General features: G+C 43.1%; 2 protein-coding genes across 2 annotated transcripts in view; one reads left to right on the top strand and one right to left on the bottom strand.

The window, feature by feature from the left end:
• Positions 1-19450, top strand: part of hdm (meiosis specific with OB domains hold'em) — a 47214-nt gene that overhangs the window by 14229 nt on the left and 13535 nt on the right. Inside the window, exons 5-7 of the mRNA XM_075701008.1 lie at positions 17073-17173; positions 17805-17857; positions 17940-18032. Of these exons, the coding sequence (XP_075557123.1) occupies positions 17073-17173; positions 17805-17857; positions 17940-18032 (247 nt within the window). The remainder of the gene's footprint in view (positions 1-17072; positions 17174-17804; positions 17858-17939; positions 18033-19450) is intronic.
• Usp39 (ubiquitin specific protease 39) lies at positions 2694-16348 on the bottom strand. Its single transcript, XM_075701007.1, has 6 exons — positions 16047-16348; positions 14805-15203; positions 11628-11831; positions 10275-10433; positions 7968-8284; positions 2694-2930 (listed from the first exon to the last, which is right to left on the bottom strand). Exons 1-6 carry the CDS (start codon positions 16335-16337, stop codon positions 2777-2779), a joined length of 1524 nt encoding a protein of 507 aa, XP_075557122.1. The 5' UTR covers positions 16338-16348; the 3' UTR covers positions 2694-2776.

Raw genomic sequence — 19450 nt, 5'->3', positions numbered from 1 at the left:
TGTATACTTACGGTGCCATCCTTATCTTTGAAAAATGCGCCAATTTTTTAACTTGTTCTTCCCCAACAAGTTCTGCCACCCTGTGTGAATAGAAGTAATTATTTATTTGCTCCTTAGTCTCTTGGTTTTCATTCCATGGCTTCTTTAGACTGGCGTTTTAGTGAATGTTTGTGCATCCGCAGTTGTGCTGCGGTTAGTTTTGGTTTAGTCTCGCAGGCTGTTTCCGTTCGTTGCGCCTCTAAAAACTGATGTCTAATCCGGTCACCAAAATGGTCAAATGGTCACCACTACGTGTTCGCCTGTCTGTTGCTCACAGGCGTGTAATTACATCTGTTCACGGGTGGGTACTAACGATGCCTTTGTATACAAACGATGCTGCCATGCCTGCGTTTCTTTTCTCGAGACTTGGCTTGCGAAAACTGATTGCCCCTCGTTGGCGATGCAACGAAGAATTACTGCAATCAACACAGGTTACTACAAGTTTCGGACTTGTTTGGTTTTACTGACGGGTACATAACCATAGAGTTTTCTTGCATGCACTCACATACACGATTCGACTACACTATGGGCGCGCGTGCTGGTTGCTTTGCTGAAAGTGAGTCGAGTGGCGATTCCTCTGATGCGGAGTACTACCCATGCGTCGAATCAGAATAGACCTATTTCAGTGTATGTAATTTTTTATTTTTAATATAAGTATTTATGGAAGCCCAGCTGTATTCATGAATAGACAATGGATGTTTACCTATGGAAAGTTTTTTTTTGTCATTTTATGGTCACTATAAAAAAAATTTAATTTTTTTTCGAAATAGGCCAGCCTGAAGATTTTAAATCCACAATTAAAAATTGGACCCTGCATTTGGCGAAAAAAATCGACCTTCAAAGGGTTAAGCACGGAATATTTGTTACTAGGCTCCCTACTTCTCCTTGTGACCCACATTATGGTGACTGCTACAAAATCCTTTTTCAGGGCACAATTATGTACTATATACTAAACCACCATAAACAACTCCTTCTAAGCTCTGCCCAACAAATCACCACCACAGTCCTTACTGCTATTCATCTAAGTGAGACATCCCATCTGATTTCCTTTGCAGTGTGTGCTGGCACTGTGCACCTCAGTCTAAGAAAGAAAAGGTCATGGTTGAGCGTATATTGTTAAATTTTCTTTACTAGCTCACTAAATGCTTGAGGGCTTCAGGAGACTGCTCTATGAACATTTTTTTTCCCAGGATTTCTTTGTGACAATTGTTGTGAGAGGTTTGGAGATTTCATTATGCTGTGCATCTTATATGGGCCGTTGCAAGCAAAAGTTTGGAGACCGCGACTTCTACAAAAAATTAATATTCATTCAAGCACAGCTCCATAACTTGGGATTGCTTCAATACACTGCACTGGTAGAACACAAAGGCGGTACCAATTAATTTCAGCCGGCAAGCCCAGACTGCAAACAAAAACAAAATTTTTGCGACATGATTAGCCTCCAAACTATTGGTTGTGACTTTACATACATTTCTTTCCTTTGCAAGGTTTGCTACCAAATGCAAAGGTCTTGACCAGTGGTGGGTTACATGAGTGAAAGAGCTATATATTACAACCCCCATGTCAAAGCAAGTCTGCCTGGTTCAAAATTGATAAACGATCCTGTTTACGCTGGCATTGAGTACATCAAAGTCCAGCTAACCAACTGCGGAGCAGCAATCGAACAGGCATTCTACTACTAACCTCTTGACCAGACAGTCGCACCTAAATGTATAAATTTAATTTATATGTACCAACATGGAAACCTGATGAAATTAAATGCATACTAACATTAAGAGGGATCAGAGAGCAAACAGGGATAGCCGATATTCCAGTTGACATTAAGAGAAAAAAAGGGAGCTGTGCAGTCTGTGTAATGCGTGGACCATCATAGTTACAGAATGGGTGCCAAGAAAAGGAAAGTGCAGTCAAGGATGGCGGAAAAATAGGTGGAGTGATGAAATTAAGAAATTTGCAGGCACAAGTTGGAATCAGTTGGTGCAAGACAGGGGTAATTGGAGATCGCAGGGAGAGGCCTTCATCCCGCAGTGGACAAAAAAATAGGCTGCTGCTGCTGATGATGAAAGACCACTCGGCTATCTAAACTAACTTATATGTTTTAGATTAGTTGCCTCTGACAGCACATTTTTTTAGATGTTAAAAAAACTAAATTGCTCGATCCAGGTAAAATACTTGTTAAAAACTCTACTCGTACTTGTTAAGTCTATTAGTGGAAGCAAAGGCCAAACCTCTCCAGTTGGACAGCATGCTCAAACCGTGGCTCTGATATCAATGTGAAGATGTAGATTTCATTGCAATTTTGAGTATATCAGTTGTTTTCTTGTGCGGGAAAGGCTCCCAAAATTACTGGGTGTACATTTGCATACTTTAGAATGCTATGTTATCTAGCTTTGTCAGTAAATAGTTATTTAGCCTTGAGAACGCCTCTCACCCTACCAAAAAAGAAAGGATGGTTTCACACAGAACCATGCAGGAATTTCAAAGTGGTGTTGCCACCCATCTTATGCTTTGTGCCATTTTCAGTAAGCCTCTTTTTACAGAAAGATAGACTTATTTGATATTCCAAAAGTGAATAACCTACCAACGTAGCGTAGCCTTACATGTGTCAATATTCCACCCCTTATGCGGATGCGCACAAATATGCACTCCTTCAATTCTGCAAGTAGAACAACTTTACATTTATTCATAGATGAGCAAACTAAGATGTCATCAATATAGGATGCACTTTGAGAACAGGCTACTCAGATGTTGATGCTGCCAGCTTTTTTCTCCTCCGCTCCCATATCTGTATGTAGGCTTCTGACAGTGTGATCATCTGTGGCAAGATCTCGGTGACGTGGAGATCTTGTAGCTCATACCACTTCCCAGAACCACGATGCAGGATGTGAGCCCTGCATAGGTGTGAATGTATGCGGTTACTACAAAAGCAACCTGGGCATTATTCAACGATCAAGCACACCAAGAAAACAAACGGGCAATTGACTGAGCCTGCTGCAAGTTATCTTTCACGATTAACCAAGAATGTACAATAATTTGCTTATGTCTCACTTCACCAGCATCCAAACATGCTCATTTGAAAGTGCTGAACGATGTACAAACAGTGACTAAGCACGTGAGAACAATTATTGTATCTACTCGATTCTAATGCGCACTTTTTTCTCGTTAAAATTCACTGAATTATCACCTGCACATTAGAATCGAGTAAGAACCCAAAACTACAATAGACAGTGTCCCAATCCAACGGCTCAATATTGAAAGCTGTACTGCTGGTGCCCAAAAGTGGTGTGAGCATTGAAAGTTTGTCGTCACTGCACACCACCTATACCGTAGAAATGTGGCAAGAGAACAATCATGGCTATGGCATATTGCATTTCTCGAAATGTGAAAATTGAGGGTGCATTAGAATAGAGTAAATACAGCACTTCAGCCTAAGCCTATTTTCCCAATAAGGTTAGAAAGTTCTGAAAGTCAAGTTTTGGGATCCAACATCCCAAAGCATAACTGAGGCTATGGCGCACACTGCAGTGTGGCGCTCTCACTGCCTGACGTTTGCGCTCTTCAACTCAATCCCTACAGCGCTCATTGAGCAATTTTAGCCCACTAACGACGGTTTCGAGCGCCGTTTTTTAGACCTTCCGCAGCACACACAAGCCCACTGTGCCATTTAACTTATAGTATAGGATATACAGTTTCGTTTTTTATGAGTTCACACTTTATCCGCATGGTGGAAATTTTAGAACAGGCTTGGAAGGCACGGGAGTTTGAACGTGAAAATGGTCACCCTCGAAAACCCTGTGCGCACTCCCAGATATCACCACTCTCGTGATTCTGTTGGTCTGCGGTCAATTTTCTCGGCAGCCTGAGCAGCAGCAAGTCAGAGGGTGCTGCCCTCTGGTCTGAGTTTAATTCGGAGAGCAATGACGGTGGATGCACCACAAGTTGGTCCCTTCCACCGGCTGAAGCCACTCAGCACCAGCCAGCTAAAATGAACACACACTAGAATTTCAAGGAATACAACCCTAGCAAAACCGAGCAAAAGCTGCAACAAAATGCTGCAAGACTTTCAACCGTGCCCTGTGTTTTACATTAAGGAATTGATTTGCCACATGGCACACACAATTATAGGGCTTCCAGCAAATTTTTTATAGTACTGGAAGTACTGTTTAAGACAAAATTATGATTTCTTCAGAGAAAGTGACTATTGAATGGCAAAATGTCTTGTGTATTTCAAGATCTTCATAGCATCTTCTTATCTTTAGGTGCAAGCCTATTTGAAGAAGTTTCATTCAATTTTACTCTACAATTTTGTTATTGGCAATTAAAAATTTATGTTACTGCATAGAGCTTGCTAATAAAACTTTTATACCTGAAAAGCACATTTCTTCCACCTTCTTTTCATGGATTACATAAAATTATAAGCGTAATGCTTCCTTAAAAAAAGAAAAAGAAATCTAGTGTAACCTACATAATGCAGCTACTTTCCCCATGATAGGGAAAGAGCTAAACCCTAGGAGTTACACAGGCAAGAGTCAAAGTGCCTCAAATAATTCACTATAAATCTTGTTTCTAAGAACCAGTTTCACTTTTGGTACCCAGTACCCAGTTTTGGTGCCCAGTCACACGAATGCATCACACGATGCATTCGTGTAATGTCACCGAATGCATTGTGACATTACAATACACTAGCTCACTCTATTTTTGCAATCACTGCCACTGCCACAAACCAAAAGCACAAGCAGAAGAAATACTTATAGCCCACTTCCTTAATTTTTATGAACGTCAACCTGCCTAGCTTAATCGCTTCCCGACATAAGTAAATTTAGCTGTTTGTCACAATGTCATGAATCATGACACCGACGTCATCATGACTCAGATAACATCAGTGATGCCAGGTCTGGCCTTTCGAGATCAAATGCGAATTAAACTAGAATATCCTATAAGTTTGTCTCAACCTTCGTACTTGCTATGCGTCAAGTTTCGACATGTGAGACGCGTGTTCAAGAGCTTTTTCAACTTCAAAAATATATTTCAGTACTTCTTTAAAACAAGATGAGCAAACTATTCTACTCAGACTACCAGATTTACTCAATTTTAACATGCCCTCAATTGAAATGTGCATCTGACTTTTTTTGGTCAGGGATGGAAAATGCAATGTGCTTGATTGTAATGTGTGACCCGATATTCGTACTTCAAGTAACGCATAATGCGGTACCCTTGATTGTTCCCTCACCAGATTTTCATGGTCACAGAGAGAAATTATGATATGTTTCTAATTTGGAAAAACCAAATTTCTTGCATTTGAGCCACAGTAGAATGGACATCATCCATTGCCACTTCAGAGACCTTATTATTATACTATGAACTGCCCAGAACATGTCATCTTTGATTCCATCCATAACATGGTCGCAAACTTCTGGTGCTCTAAGTAAACCCTGGTTCCTGAAGAATGACACAGCATGGCCTTTGAGATTAGAAGGTGAAATTCGAAATTGGAGGCGAGATTTGGATGCCAGCCATTGCATTTTTGGCTTTGTACTCAATTCTAACAAACATTATATTATACTGTAGTGGGTATCTAATTGAAAAATTGAGCATCAGAATTGCATAAGGGCAGTACTAAACAATATAATAATGGGAAGAAGTAACTTTAGATGGATGCTAGACTGTCACATTCAAGGTTGATGCCTGAACTACCCAGCAGCAGAAGAGAGACCCATCAGTGCTCAGCATTCCCAGGCGGTCCTCCTCCTTTTGACTGAGGTCATGTGCAGCTTAGCTATGGTGACCTGACAAGAACCTGTGTTCAACACAAAAGGGCCATAGGAAAAATTTTGACTGAATTGCATGACACTGCTTAGCATTTCCTGGACATAGGAGTCATGTCTAACACATTTACCGCAGCAGTTCTTTTTAAGGTTTCGGTTGAGGCTCCATAACCCAATGGTGGATCCCACATTATGCATCTTAGGGGTCAGGCACATATTCAGGATTTTTTTTGAAGGGTCTAAGGTTCCATTATTCCCTATTAGTGCATCATAATACAACTATTACCTTGAGCAAGCCCTTGGTCTGCCTGAAGGCGTGTACCATCCTTCACTTGTCCAGGCCGTGCGTTCGAAGTATATGTGCCTTTATTCAGAGGCGATGTGCCAGGCATAAAAGAGAGCAAGGCGCCAGCAGGAAAAATGGGGGGGGGGAGAGGCTGAAGCTCGATAGCACCTTCCCCCCACCCTGGCTACACCACTGCTAAGGGCGTCATAAATTACCGGCTGTACAGTTTTACATCATTCACAAACTCCAGAGAGATGATGTGACTGTATTTGTAAGCACCAAAAATTTTTCGCAAGGACATATCATCAAACCTTGTTATAACGAAGTCACACCCAGTGAAAAATACCATAATTGTATTCAATATTCCTTATAGGAATTTATTCATTACATGCTGATATCGGTGAGAAATACTTTATGTTTAGTTCGTTCTATCTGATCGGAGCTTGTTATCTGTGCTTGTTATATTGAGGTTCAAATGTACACGGCTGGAAAGACCTGCACTTTCACAGCTGCACCAAAGATGTGAGGTGGAAGCTTTGGCTTGGGGATACCTCTGATTTCCCTATTCAAATATATATTTGTTCATCAAAACCAATCCACTGCAGCCTTCGTAGCCTTGTTGCTGTTTCTCACAGTTATGGTACTTCCTCACTGAAACAGCAGGTGTCTCGTATCTGTGCTGTGTGTCCATAGCAATCACTAGGGCACTCTCCAACCCGCTCACCTTAATAGCGGCAATTTGGCATGGACATGGACGCAAAAGAGTTAGAACTTCCCATAATACAGCTTCACCTTAAAGTAACACCTAAAGAAAAACAATAAATTTGTTCATACTGATTTTTAAAAATTATATTCTTGTTAATATTGCAGCAAGAGTATGATTAATGCAAAAAAAAAAAAGAAGAAATAAAGGGAAGAGCAAACTGGCCTTTTTTTAGTTTTTACACAGCAACTTCAGTGCTCGCACATTGGTGTGACATCAGCGATCTCAAAGTACCATATTTACTTGCATAATGAATGCACACCCAACTTTTCCAATCAAAAAGTGAAATTTTTTTATTCACCCTTGCACCATGATCGAACCCCAAACTAGTTGCTGTCAAGTAGGAGACACATGGTACGATTCAGTGTCCGATACAGCGTTTTTCCGTGCTGTAGCGCCGGATTGGATGCCTGTTGTGCGATAAAAGTAGGAGACACACAGCACAGCACAGTTCAGCATCCAAAACAGCATTAGACTTGCCAGAATGGCAGCCAAATCCTACCATATGTCTCCTACTTTTGTTGCACATTATGTGCCCGATCCAGCACTACGCCATGGCAAAACGCCTCGGATCCAGCCTCAGTTCCCATACGTTAAATGCCGTATCGAACAATGAATCGTACTGTGTATCTCCTACATTTTAGCGATGGCCGCAGAGAAAACATAACTCCAAATTTTACCCCGCATCATGAATGCACCCCTGAACTTAGTGCAAATTTTTCTGCAAAGAAGGGCATTTGTTATGCAAGTAAATACGGTATTTTCTTGTATTCAGGCTGTTGTAAAAATCTCAGTAAATGTTCTGAAATTCTCCAAGTTTGATCTCTGACTTGTTTAAAATACAAGGTAGTCCATTTTTACCAACAAAAGATCGACTACACCTGAGCATACGCCATCAAAATCCCCGACATCACAGCTACCTAGTGTGGGAACTTTCTTGAAAGCAGCTATGCCACCTATCTTCATTTTTGCTTGTTTTCTGGCTGACAAAGTTGCCTTTCAAAATAAGTACACCTTTTCTGGGTATTGTAAAACTGTACTTTGCTACTTGATTTTAGCTTAATTTCCTCCTCAGTGTCCTTTTAAAACACCAAGCTATGTGAAGACCACCAACCTGTATGTTCCTTTCCCTGATCCAGGTTCACCCTCATGCACAACATTGGCAATGAGGTCGTAAACGTAGGTTCCTTCAGCAGCATCTGGCACGTTCACAGCTATCAGTTCACCCAGGTCAACGTCCTTTATGGGGAAGTTCACAATAGTGGGGTTCTTCTCGACAAAGAATGTGTTCTTTGTGAAGCGCTTGATGTAGAGGATGAGGTACGGTGGCAGCGAGGTCAACTCAAAGCGCTTGAGTGTCGAGTCCTTGTACGTCCTGTATTCCTTCTCACTGGTCCCATTGAACTTTGAGAGAATAGTAAAAAGTGGCACCTGGCAAGACAGAGAGGATATGAGCTTTGATTTAGCCTTTCAGTAAAAAAAGAAGAAAAGAAAGGAAAGAAACACACACACACACGCGCGCACACACACAGTATAAAATACTTATGGCTCATTCACATCGGCGACTTGCGGAGGTCGCGCGACCATTTGCGACTCGCAACCAAAAAGCGACCGAAGGCGACTGATGTTCACACCGGCTGAGTGCGACCCGCAAGTCGCAATCCCGGAGATTATCATTCTCAGTGAGAACTCTCGGAATCTATGCGGAATTTGCCGCGGCGCCGGAGCAGGCTGGATGCAGACACATGAAAGATCACTTCCGGTGCGCCGCTGATTGGTTTATCAGTTTGTGACCACGGTCGTGTGACTGAAAAATCGAGGAGCGAGCGACTGGCCCAAAATGGTCACTTTTCAAGAAAAGCAACCATTTGCGACCAACTTGGTCGCACGACCACTGTCAGTCGCCAGTGTGAATGAGCCTTTAGACAAAGTGCTCTATCTGTTATATTGTATAAGTCTTTCATACTGCCTCTGTATCTTTTTTTGTGAGCTAAAAGGCTAAGATGGGACACCAGCATGCCGAAACGTACATTCTTTCAGAGTCTAAGCCTTGAGATAGGCTTTGCAGCAGGAATCAATGGTTGCTAAGACAATTATAACTGTTGAGTTGATTTTCTGACAGCTGCTACACATTTAATTTATCATTGTGAAGGATCAAGGGCTAATGCAATATGAGAGCTTTGGGGCTTCTATGAAGAGTTCCCACAGGTGAGCAATGATGGCTAGCATATGCACTTACATGCGAGAAGTTCTAATGAGCGAGTTAGCCATAACGATAATGCTAATATAAAAAAGCCATGAAGTTAATGCTTCAGTAGTTTTATCAAAGATGAAGGCACAGTTATTTGACTAAAGTCATGTTCAATGTACTAATAAGTGTCCACAGAAAACTCCCTTCCATAGTAGACCCTAGTGGAATGTTGGCTCTTGTGTTTACTGGGTGTTCTTTATTATGCAGAACATTAAAAATTATTGTCATACTAGGTCACTACTGTATTCACAGATAGACTATGTGACTAGGCAGACATTATCAGCAAGAAAAATATCAACAATAGATTTGCTAATTAACTGAAATGTGCTAACTATTAATTTTCTCACATTAGGGTAAATGTTGTGATTACAAATTTGAAGAACCCAACTAGCAGCAGTTTTGGAATATCCATATCCAAAACCTGCTAAAAACTGTCTCGGCAATCTAGTTAAGATTACCCTGAACTGTTAGAGGCATGTTAAAAAAAAAATTCTGGGGTATTATGTGACACAACCACGAGACAATTATGAGGCACACCACATTGGGAGATTGCATTAATTTTGACCACCTAGGGTTCCTTAACGTGCACCCAGGCCACGGTACCCCATGAGTTTTTTGCATTTCACCCCCATCGAAATGTGGCTGCCGTGGCTGGGATTGGATCCCACGCCCTCGGGCTAAGCAACGCAATGCCTAAACCACTACGCCATAGCTGCAGCGGGCTGGAGGCATGCTTATGGGAAACTTAGCTGGAACGCCAATGTATTTCATGGCACATTTTAAGGTTGCGTATCTCTAAAGTGGTGTGAATCATAGGATTCCTGCCAAGCACACATGACTTCACTACTGCTTTGTTTCAACTCTGCAATTACAATATGTGCCCTGAAGTCAGTAATTAAAAAGTTGATTAGCACATTTTAGATAGGTAGTGCAATTATTTGGGAACTTTTGTTGCTTTACCTAGCAAAGTACCTTATCTGCAGAAATGGCCCAGGTCTAAATGACAGCTTTCTTTTAATGTGCCCCTGGTATAACACGTCTAGAATAGCTTCACGGGCTCTCAAGTACGCACAGGGCAATAATATTTTACCTAGCTGATGCTGTCTAGCTGCTTCACACACTTCACAGGTCAACGGAGTGTCTGAAATGCTGTTGACACACTGGTTTCACCTGAGGGATGATATTCTCCCGAAGCTCATCCTTGAACAGAGGTTGTGCAGGCAGGTCTGCGGTCAGGTACATAAAGCCAGTACTCTCGACTTTCTCGTCATACTCGGTGGTGCGCAGGGCAGCCCGCCTCTCAGCCTCTGTCATCTCCACGGGAATGACCTGGACAAAACAGTACATCATTGTTCATCACTGGAAACCAGAACTACAAATGTGGGAATGGAAAGAAACCATGAACACGGAGAACTGACTCACACCTATGATTCGTTGAAAACATCATAGCTTATATAGCAAACATAATCTGTACCCAAATGCAACTAAATATGGTCAAGTGATCAAGAGTGCTTTAACTCTTTAACGCTTTAAGAGGAATTTCACTGGAGCTAATGTTCTAACAAGGGTGCTTATCTTCATCAGAGCCATGACACTTCTTGTTTGACCCCTGTTCATTACTGTAAACCTCAATGTTCCTGAAAACATTACGTCCTGCTTGAATAAAGTGAAGGAAGAGAGAGTGTGAGAGAAAATATATAAGAAAGAGGATATTCAAAATGCATTTACATTAGGCGTAAGAGTAATAATTAATTACTTGGCACAACTAGGCCATTGTCGCTGTCTGAATTTGTAAAAGCTCTAGCATAGTGTCTAGCACAGCGCTGAGTGCATAGGTAACCAGGCATCTTACCTATATTTCATTGTTCTTAGCAATGAATGTTGCCTTGAGTTTATATATAATCAGAGTAACCTTGTACGCTGTGCGGCTGCAGTTGCTTTTGCATCAGTTTTGTACTTCACATGCTTTTGTTTTTTTTTGCTTCTCGTCCACTCCTGCTCCTGCTGAACTGAACATTACTGCAATATGTACTTAAAAAGAAATACATATTGAAAAAATACAAAAAAAGAAATTCGAAATGGGTTACGCTAGGCATAAGAAGATAGGAGTAAATGTATACGCAGATGTCCACTGCATTGTACTAATGAAAATGATTAACAATATCACCACCAGAGTGCAGCAAAACAACAAAACAGTTGTTTTCAGATAGCGACCGTGCTTATCATAGTGTTTAGCACCATGCAGTGCTAAATAAAAATGCATGCATTTGTGCTTGTTTTATTAAGATTGACTTGAATGATTGATCCTAATGCCACAAAGCCTCACAATGGTTATGATAGGCACTGCAGTGGAGGGCTGCCTGTTTAAATTTGATCATCTTCAACATGGGTCCAATGCTCTGGGCACAGGTGCATTTGCACACCCCATAATAACACGGCTGCAGCAGCTAGGTATCGAACCCAAGACCTTGTGCTGAGTACTAGCAGAAGAGGCAGGAAAATGTGTTATTCTGCAAAGTGCACCTTGCGTGAGTAGACATTCATGCCGCCGCGAAATGTGCGGTAGACAATGCTGCTGCTGGTCTTCTGGGTGCCATTGAGCGCCATGTGCAGGCTATTGAGAAACCAGGAGAGAAAGTCGATGGGGTCACCCTGTTGCGTGATCTGGAAGCGCTTCTTGCTGCACAACACCACAGCCTGCAGCATTTCATGGGGGCTCACATGTGCCTGCAGGAACGGGCATAGCAAAGAAAGCACTATGTATAAGCAAAACCAAAGGGCACACTGAGCTGATCAAGACTAGATAGAATAGGCCATAATGAACATCTCAATGTTCTTTAATGTGTACCCAATGCTTCGGACCATTCTGTCTGTATCGAAATGAGACTGCAATGGTTGAAAATCAAATTGCAGCTTCATGTTAAGCAGCAGAACCCTACAGCCACTCAGTAACAATGGTGAGTATTGGTGCCCGTTACCTAATCTGTTACTGACACCTAGAAGGTGGGCATGCATGGCACACAATCTCATAAACATCTGTTAGTCTAACAGTTGTGACAATTTGGAATTGTTGGTATGCCACTTCTAAGAGAATGACTGTAGCTTAGGTAATAGTATCGTACTCAGCATAAGCTACAACACGCAATCGCTTTGCCAAGCGCTTTCACATTGTAGCTCATAATGAGTGTGATAGTAAATGGGAAAAAGAAAGTGAGCAGTTGCTGGTAGAGCCAGTATGTGGCCTTGTAGTAGGCTATTTGTTTTTGGCAACAAATATTCAGACCTGGCAAATTTCTTGAATGGCTGGTTGATACTGTAGTGTTGCAGTGATGGTGAAACAAGGAACACTGGAAAAACTGTGAATCAAGTATCTCACTCTTTCTTGGGTGAACTTGTGCGCACAAAGAACAGCAACGTTTATAGCATAATGATGGTGGCAAGCATAGTCGTCGATATCTAAACTGTTGGGTCAAGTCCATCTGCTATTTATACAAGCATCCCCAGATGTTCCAGAGTAATCATTGCTGATGACATGTTTGAGAACGTACGAGACTATTTATGTCATGGTGAACAATCAGACTGAACAAGACCCTTGCTATGAAATTAACAACAATATTCAACAAATTTCAGTACAGTAATCAAGTCTTGCACCGAGCCACAACTAAATAACAGTGATAATTCAGTAAAGAAGGGTCACTAGCAAAACCAAACAATGTGTTTGTGACAATATTGAGGAGATCTATATGAAATAGTGAATTTAGCTCCTGTATCTGAAATATTGTATCTGTATCTGAAAGGAGTTCCGACATAGTGCTCAAGCTTAAAGACATAAAACTTGTTGAAAGAATAAAGCTTTCCAGTCTGTTCTGGTGTCGTCTGCAGAAGATACAAGAGATAGGGTGAAACTACTCTTCCAGCTAACAGAATTGCCTCATGTCTAAATGGGATATGCCAGCGGTGTAGTAACTTAAGAGTTGCCTGTATGCAAGAAAAAACTTGTTACTCGTGCACTTTGCACCTATTATCAGAAAGTTTATCTTGTCACAGGTGCTACAAAACTATGGTGCCTGGAACCTCAATGGTAGCAGGGTCAGAATCTAGTACATGCACTCTCCTTGCTTTACAGAGTGTGTGGGTGAATGTAGAGGATAAGCAGACAAAGTTTCCATGTCATAGATGCAACAAAAAGGTAATTTCACGTGTTCCAACTTATTTTTAATTTTCTTTTTCTTAACTTGACATGCACTCTAAGTGCTCATTCACACTGACAAGTTTCAGAAGTCGCATGTTCAAGTCAGTCACAATGCAACCAGTCACAAATGGTCGCTTTGGTTGAAATGTGACTATATTTGGGTCAGCTGCTCGATGTTCCCCGCGACTGCAGTTGCAAACATACCGAACCACTCAGCGACGCAAGAGCAGGACATATGTATACGCTGAAGCCTATTTTATGTGGCGATGGCGGTGTGAGCAGATGTGAACAGCAACCATTGCAAGACATTTCAGTGTGGCGTCAAGTAGGTCATGCTTACTGGTGTGAACATATGCAGCCACAAGTTGCTCCTTGGCTGCCAGTCGTGGTTGGCTGCATGACCTCTGTCAATTGTGTATGTGAATGTGCCCGTACTGGCAAGTAATAAAGTTTCTATAGCTGAAAGGGGTCCAGAAACAATTTTCTTAAAACCTGAGAAACACATGAGCATTCTGTCTCTCTTCTTTGTGGTTGTTCCCTCGTGCTACATCACGTCACTAAATAAGCACCTACTAGCCTAGCAACATGTCCATCTGAGAAGCACACTTGTATGAGCGATAGCGTTCAATGAATACAGTCCCGAAGGAATTTTTCAAAAGTATGTCGCATGAACGGCGATATAAAGAGTGCAATGTTTACTTTCCCCATGCCCTCCCAACTCATCAGTTCCCTCAGGTGGGGCAGCTTGAACAGTGGTGTCCTGTCTACTGCTACATTTCTAAATGTTCTTCTTTCTGTGGTGAAATTATGGCAATATTTCGTGGTTGGTGTGTGACAAAGGTGGCTGAAAGCAACAAAGGAGTATTGGAAGGACAGGCAGGTTGCATTAACAACCAGCATATCACTGTCTTCTAGAAGATCTGGAAGGGTGCACATGAGCTTTTGCTCATGTGTGAATCATGGTCATGTACAACTGCCAAATAGGTGGGATCTATGAGTCATTGTGCTGGCTGTAGTGTCCTGACTAATGTAGTACACAGCAAAAAGAGAGCAGGGGCTGCAAGAGCCACAGGAGAGAGCAGCAAGCAATCTATTATTTGAGATTGTAGGCTCCTTGTGTTATGCAGTGAAGTAAAATTTTGCTGTCACGTTTGTAGCACCATTGTATATAGACTCGAAGTTATAATTTTCTTACCAAGTTCTTGGCACCATGAAAAGGCATTTCAGTGCCCCTTTAACAAAGCACATAATGAACACACAGTTTTTGCTGCATGGAATATTTTCTGCCCCAAGCTCTGAATGCATTCTATGTACAAGAGAAAGAAAACTTGTATGTCACAATACGAATGTGTTGGCATGAATGTGGAGTATAGAAACATCCTAGTCAGCAGAAAACTTGAATACATGCAACACATTTCTAACAGAATACGACATTTTAAAAAGGAAAAGAAAAGTGCGAGTGTTGAGGCTATGAAGACCTGCAACACTTGCTCACAGCAAGAGCTCACTTTGAAATTCCTTGGGTTCCAGAGCTTGCGGATTAGCTCGCCAAAGCGCTGTACTAAGAGGACGTTGATGTCACCAGGAGGCCTCTTGAGGACCATGTAGTTCTCTTCGCGGAGGAAGTAGTTGCGAAGTGGGGGCACATGAGAGAGCGCCTGGAGAATGACGTTGCAGTAGTCATTGGCTTTAATGTTGTTGAGGCCCACAATGCCAGGCAAATAGGTCGTCCCATCATAGGCGCGCGACAGGCGGTCGCTGGTGTCTAGTCGGACTATGTCCTCTTTCGTGAATGTAGGCCGCAAGACGTATGTGATGTCATCCAGGGATGAGTCAACAATCTCGTAGTTGTCGGGAAGGCAGTAGAAGCGCAGCGTCTGCAGGTTGAGGAAGACGTGGTGGCTCACCTGCATTGGGAATAGACCAGCGAGCTTTTTATCCAGCCAAAGAATTTGTACAGAGACCCGCAAGGCAAAGGAATCTTTGTAGAAAAAACTCATAGGTTTAACTATGTTGAAATGTTATAAGAAGGGTTTTCTAATGAGGGTTATGGGTATCTTGCCTGTCATTTGAATAGTATGTTCTTGTAAAAGTAGTAGTTTTCGTCACTTGTTTGCCACTTGCCTTGTTTTTGTTTCATCTACACTGTTGGTCAGTCGTGAATTGCTGATATGCCTACTTTTACCAAGAATACACATTTGGGCGAGTTCGTTTAGGTTTCCATTGCGAAAAATGGGTCGAACAAGTATAACCCACAAGAGAGGACGCCGACTGTCTGCCGACGCTTACTGGTGACTTCTGCACAATATGACGCAGAAATGAGACAAGCAAAGAATTATGTCAGAGTGAACACCTCGACGGATCGAACTACACTGCATAATGATGTGCTACGCACAGTATGTTGTCCTTGTATACTTATGTGTACGTATAGAGAAGACACATGTGTGCAGTCCATTCCTCGGTTGCTTGACATAAACGTCATCAACAGCGGAGCCGGTCATGCAAGCTAAAGCACGCGACCATCCGAAATTGAGCACCAGCACCTCCCTCACACTCAACCGTCAATTAACTCTACATGTGTGCACCAAGAAACGTGGTTCGGGCGAGCAAACTCTCCCGGAGCATTACCGATTGACCCTAGCAGAATTCGAGAGCACGCAGCTGGGTATGCACTGACACAGGGGGCGATCGAAGAAGATCATCGTGGCAGCGGTGCTTATGGATACGCACAGGAAAACTAGCGTGCTCACTTGTACGCTGTGCGTGTAGGCGTGCGTGTTGGTGCCACGGCCCTGGAAGTATTTGCCGCAGACGAGGCACGCGTACACGTTGATCCGGGAAAGCGACACCGAGCAGAGTTTCTCGAAGTCGAAGTCCAGCACGTTTCGGTTGATTGTGTCCAGGTAGGGACAGTTGCGGCGCTGCTTCGGCCGATCCACCGGGTGGGCAGCTCGGCTGGTTGCGCCTGCTTTGATTTCATCGTTCTGTTTACGCTTTTTCGCGTCCGGCGGGGCCGCCATGTTTTGCCTCCCGATGGACATTGATGCCGCTCGCGATGGCGCTGGTTAGTCAAAGAACTTCAGTCGCTTCAGTTTGCCACGGCACTCGATGGCTGCAACAGCGCAGCTGCTGATCGCTGAGCGTTCTCACAAAGAGAAAGTTATATGCAAGCTATTTGTGTTTACGAAGCGGCATCAAACTTCATGACACTGCAATTCATTTTGAAGCGTAACTGACGGATTCTCTTTGACAAGAACAAATCTCGAAGGCCGTGCGTTTAGGTTATGTTCGACTGAAATGAATTCAAAGCGTTAAAGCTATGGGTACTAATAAGACAACTCCAAAACAACCGTTAGCATGTGATTACATGGAAAGCAACACAAGGAAGCAGGAACCGGAAGCATAGGTGATGTCCAAATGTCATCTCCCAGCGACGACTTTCTCGTAGTAACGAAAGCCAATCAAGGCCATTCAGCGCACGCAATTTGAAGCATTACGCGCATATACTCCTCTGGCTGCGCGATAAAGCCTAGCCGACATTCTTTGCTTACGGAAGTAACTTGAAATTGGGGACTGCAGTCCAATCCTGGCATTCTAAGGTTTCTTTTTTTTTTTTTTTTTTGGCCCGAGGAGTCTGGTGTACACGTACACGATGTATACATCTCACAAACAAACAGACAGACACACACGTCGATGCGTTTATTTTCTAGCTTGTTCGCACGTCTACGAACTGAGCAGAATACTTAAAATGCTGCTCCTTCTTCTGCCATTCGCAGGTTGGGCCTGTCACGCCAATATCGACCAAGGACGGCAGACAGGCACAGAAGGTAGACGTCACCGTGTGCGACCAATCCCACCTCGGCTTCAAGGTGACATTGTAAGCAACCACTTTGGCGTCACTATTATATAATACCGCGTGCGCGGCGTTACAGCGCAAGGGCGTCTTAACGTACTTAGGAGCAGCGGGGCAAACACGATCATGCGATGCTTGCGCTGCAATGCAACGCTTGTTTAATGGACGTTCAACGTCCGCCGCTGTGACTTCCAGTGGCACCGGCTAACGCCTCTGGGCACGGTGCCCCGAGACTTGTTATATAATAACACAAGAGGGTGGACGAGTTGTCGCTACGAGGTTGGGCGGCGCTTTCAACTGAGACAAAGCTGCACCTGCTTAACAATTTAATTTCTCCCTCATTCATCAAGAATGTGAAGTCCATCGTTACGTTAATACTCACATACGGTCTGAAAAGTTTAGTTCCCTAAACACTTATGCTTTCCTTGCCTTCATTAACTGTTGACTTGTTATCGCTGAATACATACATACATACATACATACATACATACATACATACATACATACATACATACATACATACATACATACATACATACATACATACATACATACATACATACATACATACATACATACATACGCACGCACGCACGCACGCACGCATACGTACGTATACTTACACAGTGAGCGAGGTGCTCTGTGTACTGTTCAGGTGGGACGACGAACTGATCCACCTGTCGAACTTGTGGAAGGCCAAGGAGACAGGTGAGAGACGGATTTGGTGCTGCCGATCGAGTGACGTAATAACACCGAGTCGTTCGTTCGCGCGCATGAACGGGCCGGGCAGTGCTGTACATCGCCGACGCACGGGTGCGACTCGGCAACGTGTTCGGGCTCACGGTGTCCGCCGACGGGAGGACAGTGATCACCGTCAATCCAGGTGAGAGAGAACGCCGACCGGCTTGACTCTGCACGAGAAATATTAGAGGGACAACGTGTTAAAGGGATAATCGTTAAAGCCACTTTGCCCCGGATAAAGTACTCTTTCAGAACTATACGTTTCCGTTAATTGTGCAGTAAGGCGTTCATGTTATACCAGAAGAGGAACTTTTTTTTTTTTCTAATTGGACGCCAATTTTAATGTCGACGCCAGAGCACGTCAATGTGACGTCACGCATTGCACATTTTTTTTCGTGTTTAGACCATTGTGGCACAGTAAACGTTTTCGAAACTTGCTAAGTTCAGTTTCTTGGCTCCTTTAGAATGCAGTGCAGCCCATCTTTAGCGATGATAACTTAACTAGGCTTCAGAAGGGCACGCATTTGGGCTGGTTGGTTCATGATCACGAGCACCGACCACAGTGCTGTGGTCCTTCTCTTCGCGCTGTCGCTTCTGCTCGTAATTAGGCTTGAACAGTCAAAATCTGTGACGTTTCGGCGAGCTTATATGTGAAAGAAAAGCGATGGAAGAAAAGAAAAGCGATGGAACGAAGAATGCTAGGCATAACTTTAAGAGACAGAAAGAGAGCAGATTGGATAAGAGAGCAAACGGGCATAGACGATATTCTAATAGACATTAAGAGAAAAAAAATGGCGCTGGGCAGGTCATGTAATGCGCAGACTAGATAACCATTGGACCATTATAGGGTAACAGAATGGGTACCAAGAGAAGGGAAGCGCAGTAGAGAACGGCAGAAGACTAGATGGAGTGACGAAATTAGGAAATTTGCGGGTGCTATTTGGAATCGGTTGGCGCAGGACAGGGGTAATCGGAGATCGCAGGGAGAGGCCTTCGTCCTGCAGTGGACATGAATATGATGATGATGATGATGATGATGATGATGATGATATGTGAAAACTTCACGGCGGCGGCGTCAGCCGCTTTTCGCTTTTGCGTCGTTTCTGTGCCTCCTCTCACTGCATGTAATAGCACAATTTTTGGCATTGTTGAAGCATAATTAAGTGATACAGCTCAAATTATTTTTCTGTTTTTCTGTCCCTTAATAGCGACGATACCACTAAATCAGCTTAGACTGCTAAATAATTATTTAAAAGGTCTATCACTTATTTCGCGGAAGACGCGCCCGCGCCACGTGTCAGAGAGTGTACTCCTTTCTTGTTCTGGGGCCGCCCGTGGCGCAAGAGAAGTTCTGGAAACTCACTCGCGGTTGAGCCTTGGGTTCTTTAGAATGCAATGCAGTGCTTGTCTGCGGGAAACAATTGACTATACTCCAGTAGACGCTGTCAAAAGCCGTGGCGACTTAATGTGGGAATCCCAGAGAGGATTCGCCAGCAGTTTTTCGAGAGCGTCTCTCCTGGCTTGGATTGAATTCTGGGATCTTATACGTGCCAAAATCAC

The sequence above is a fragment of the Dermacentor variabilis genome, chromosome 8 (genome assembly GCF_050947875.1).
Source record: "Dermacentor variabilis isolate Ectoservices chromosome 8, ASM5094787v1, whole genome shotgun sequence".
Classification (NCBI taxonomy): Eukaryota; Metazoa; Arthropoda; class Arachnida; order Ixodida; family Ixodidae; genus Dermacentor; species Dermacentor variabilis.
The sequence above is the reverse complement of the archived record's forward strand: the minus strand, read 5'-3'. Positions and strand labels throughout refer to the sequence as shown.

Bases quoted from the DNA above. Each gene is read 5' to 3' on its own strand.
- Usp39 (XM_075701007.1), bottom strand. From the start codon at position 16,337: ATGTCCATCGGGAGGCAAAACATGGCGGCCCCGCCGGACGCGAAAAAG. The intron at 15,204-16,046 runs GTGAGCACGCTA...TTCCCAATGCAG, and splicing joins CCTACACGCACAGCGTACAA to GTGAGCCACCACGTCTTCCT. The intron at 11,832-14,804 runs GTGAGCTCTTGC...CCGTTCCTGCAG, and splicing joins GGAACCCAAGGAATTTCAAA to GCACATGTGAGCCCCCATGA.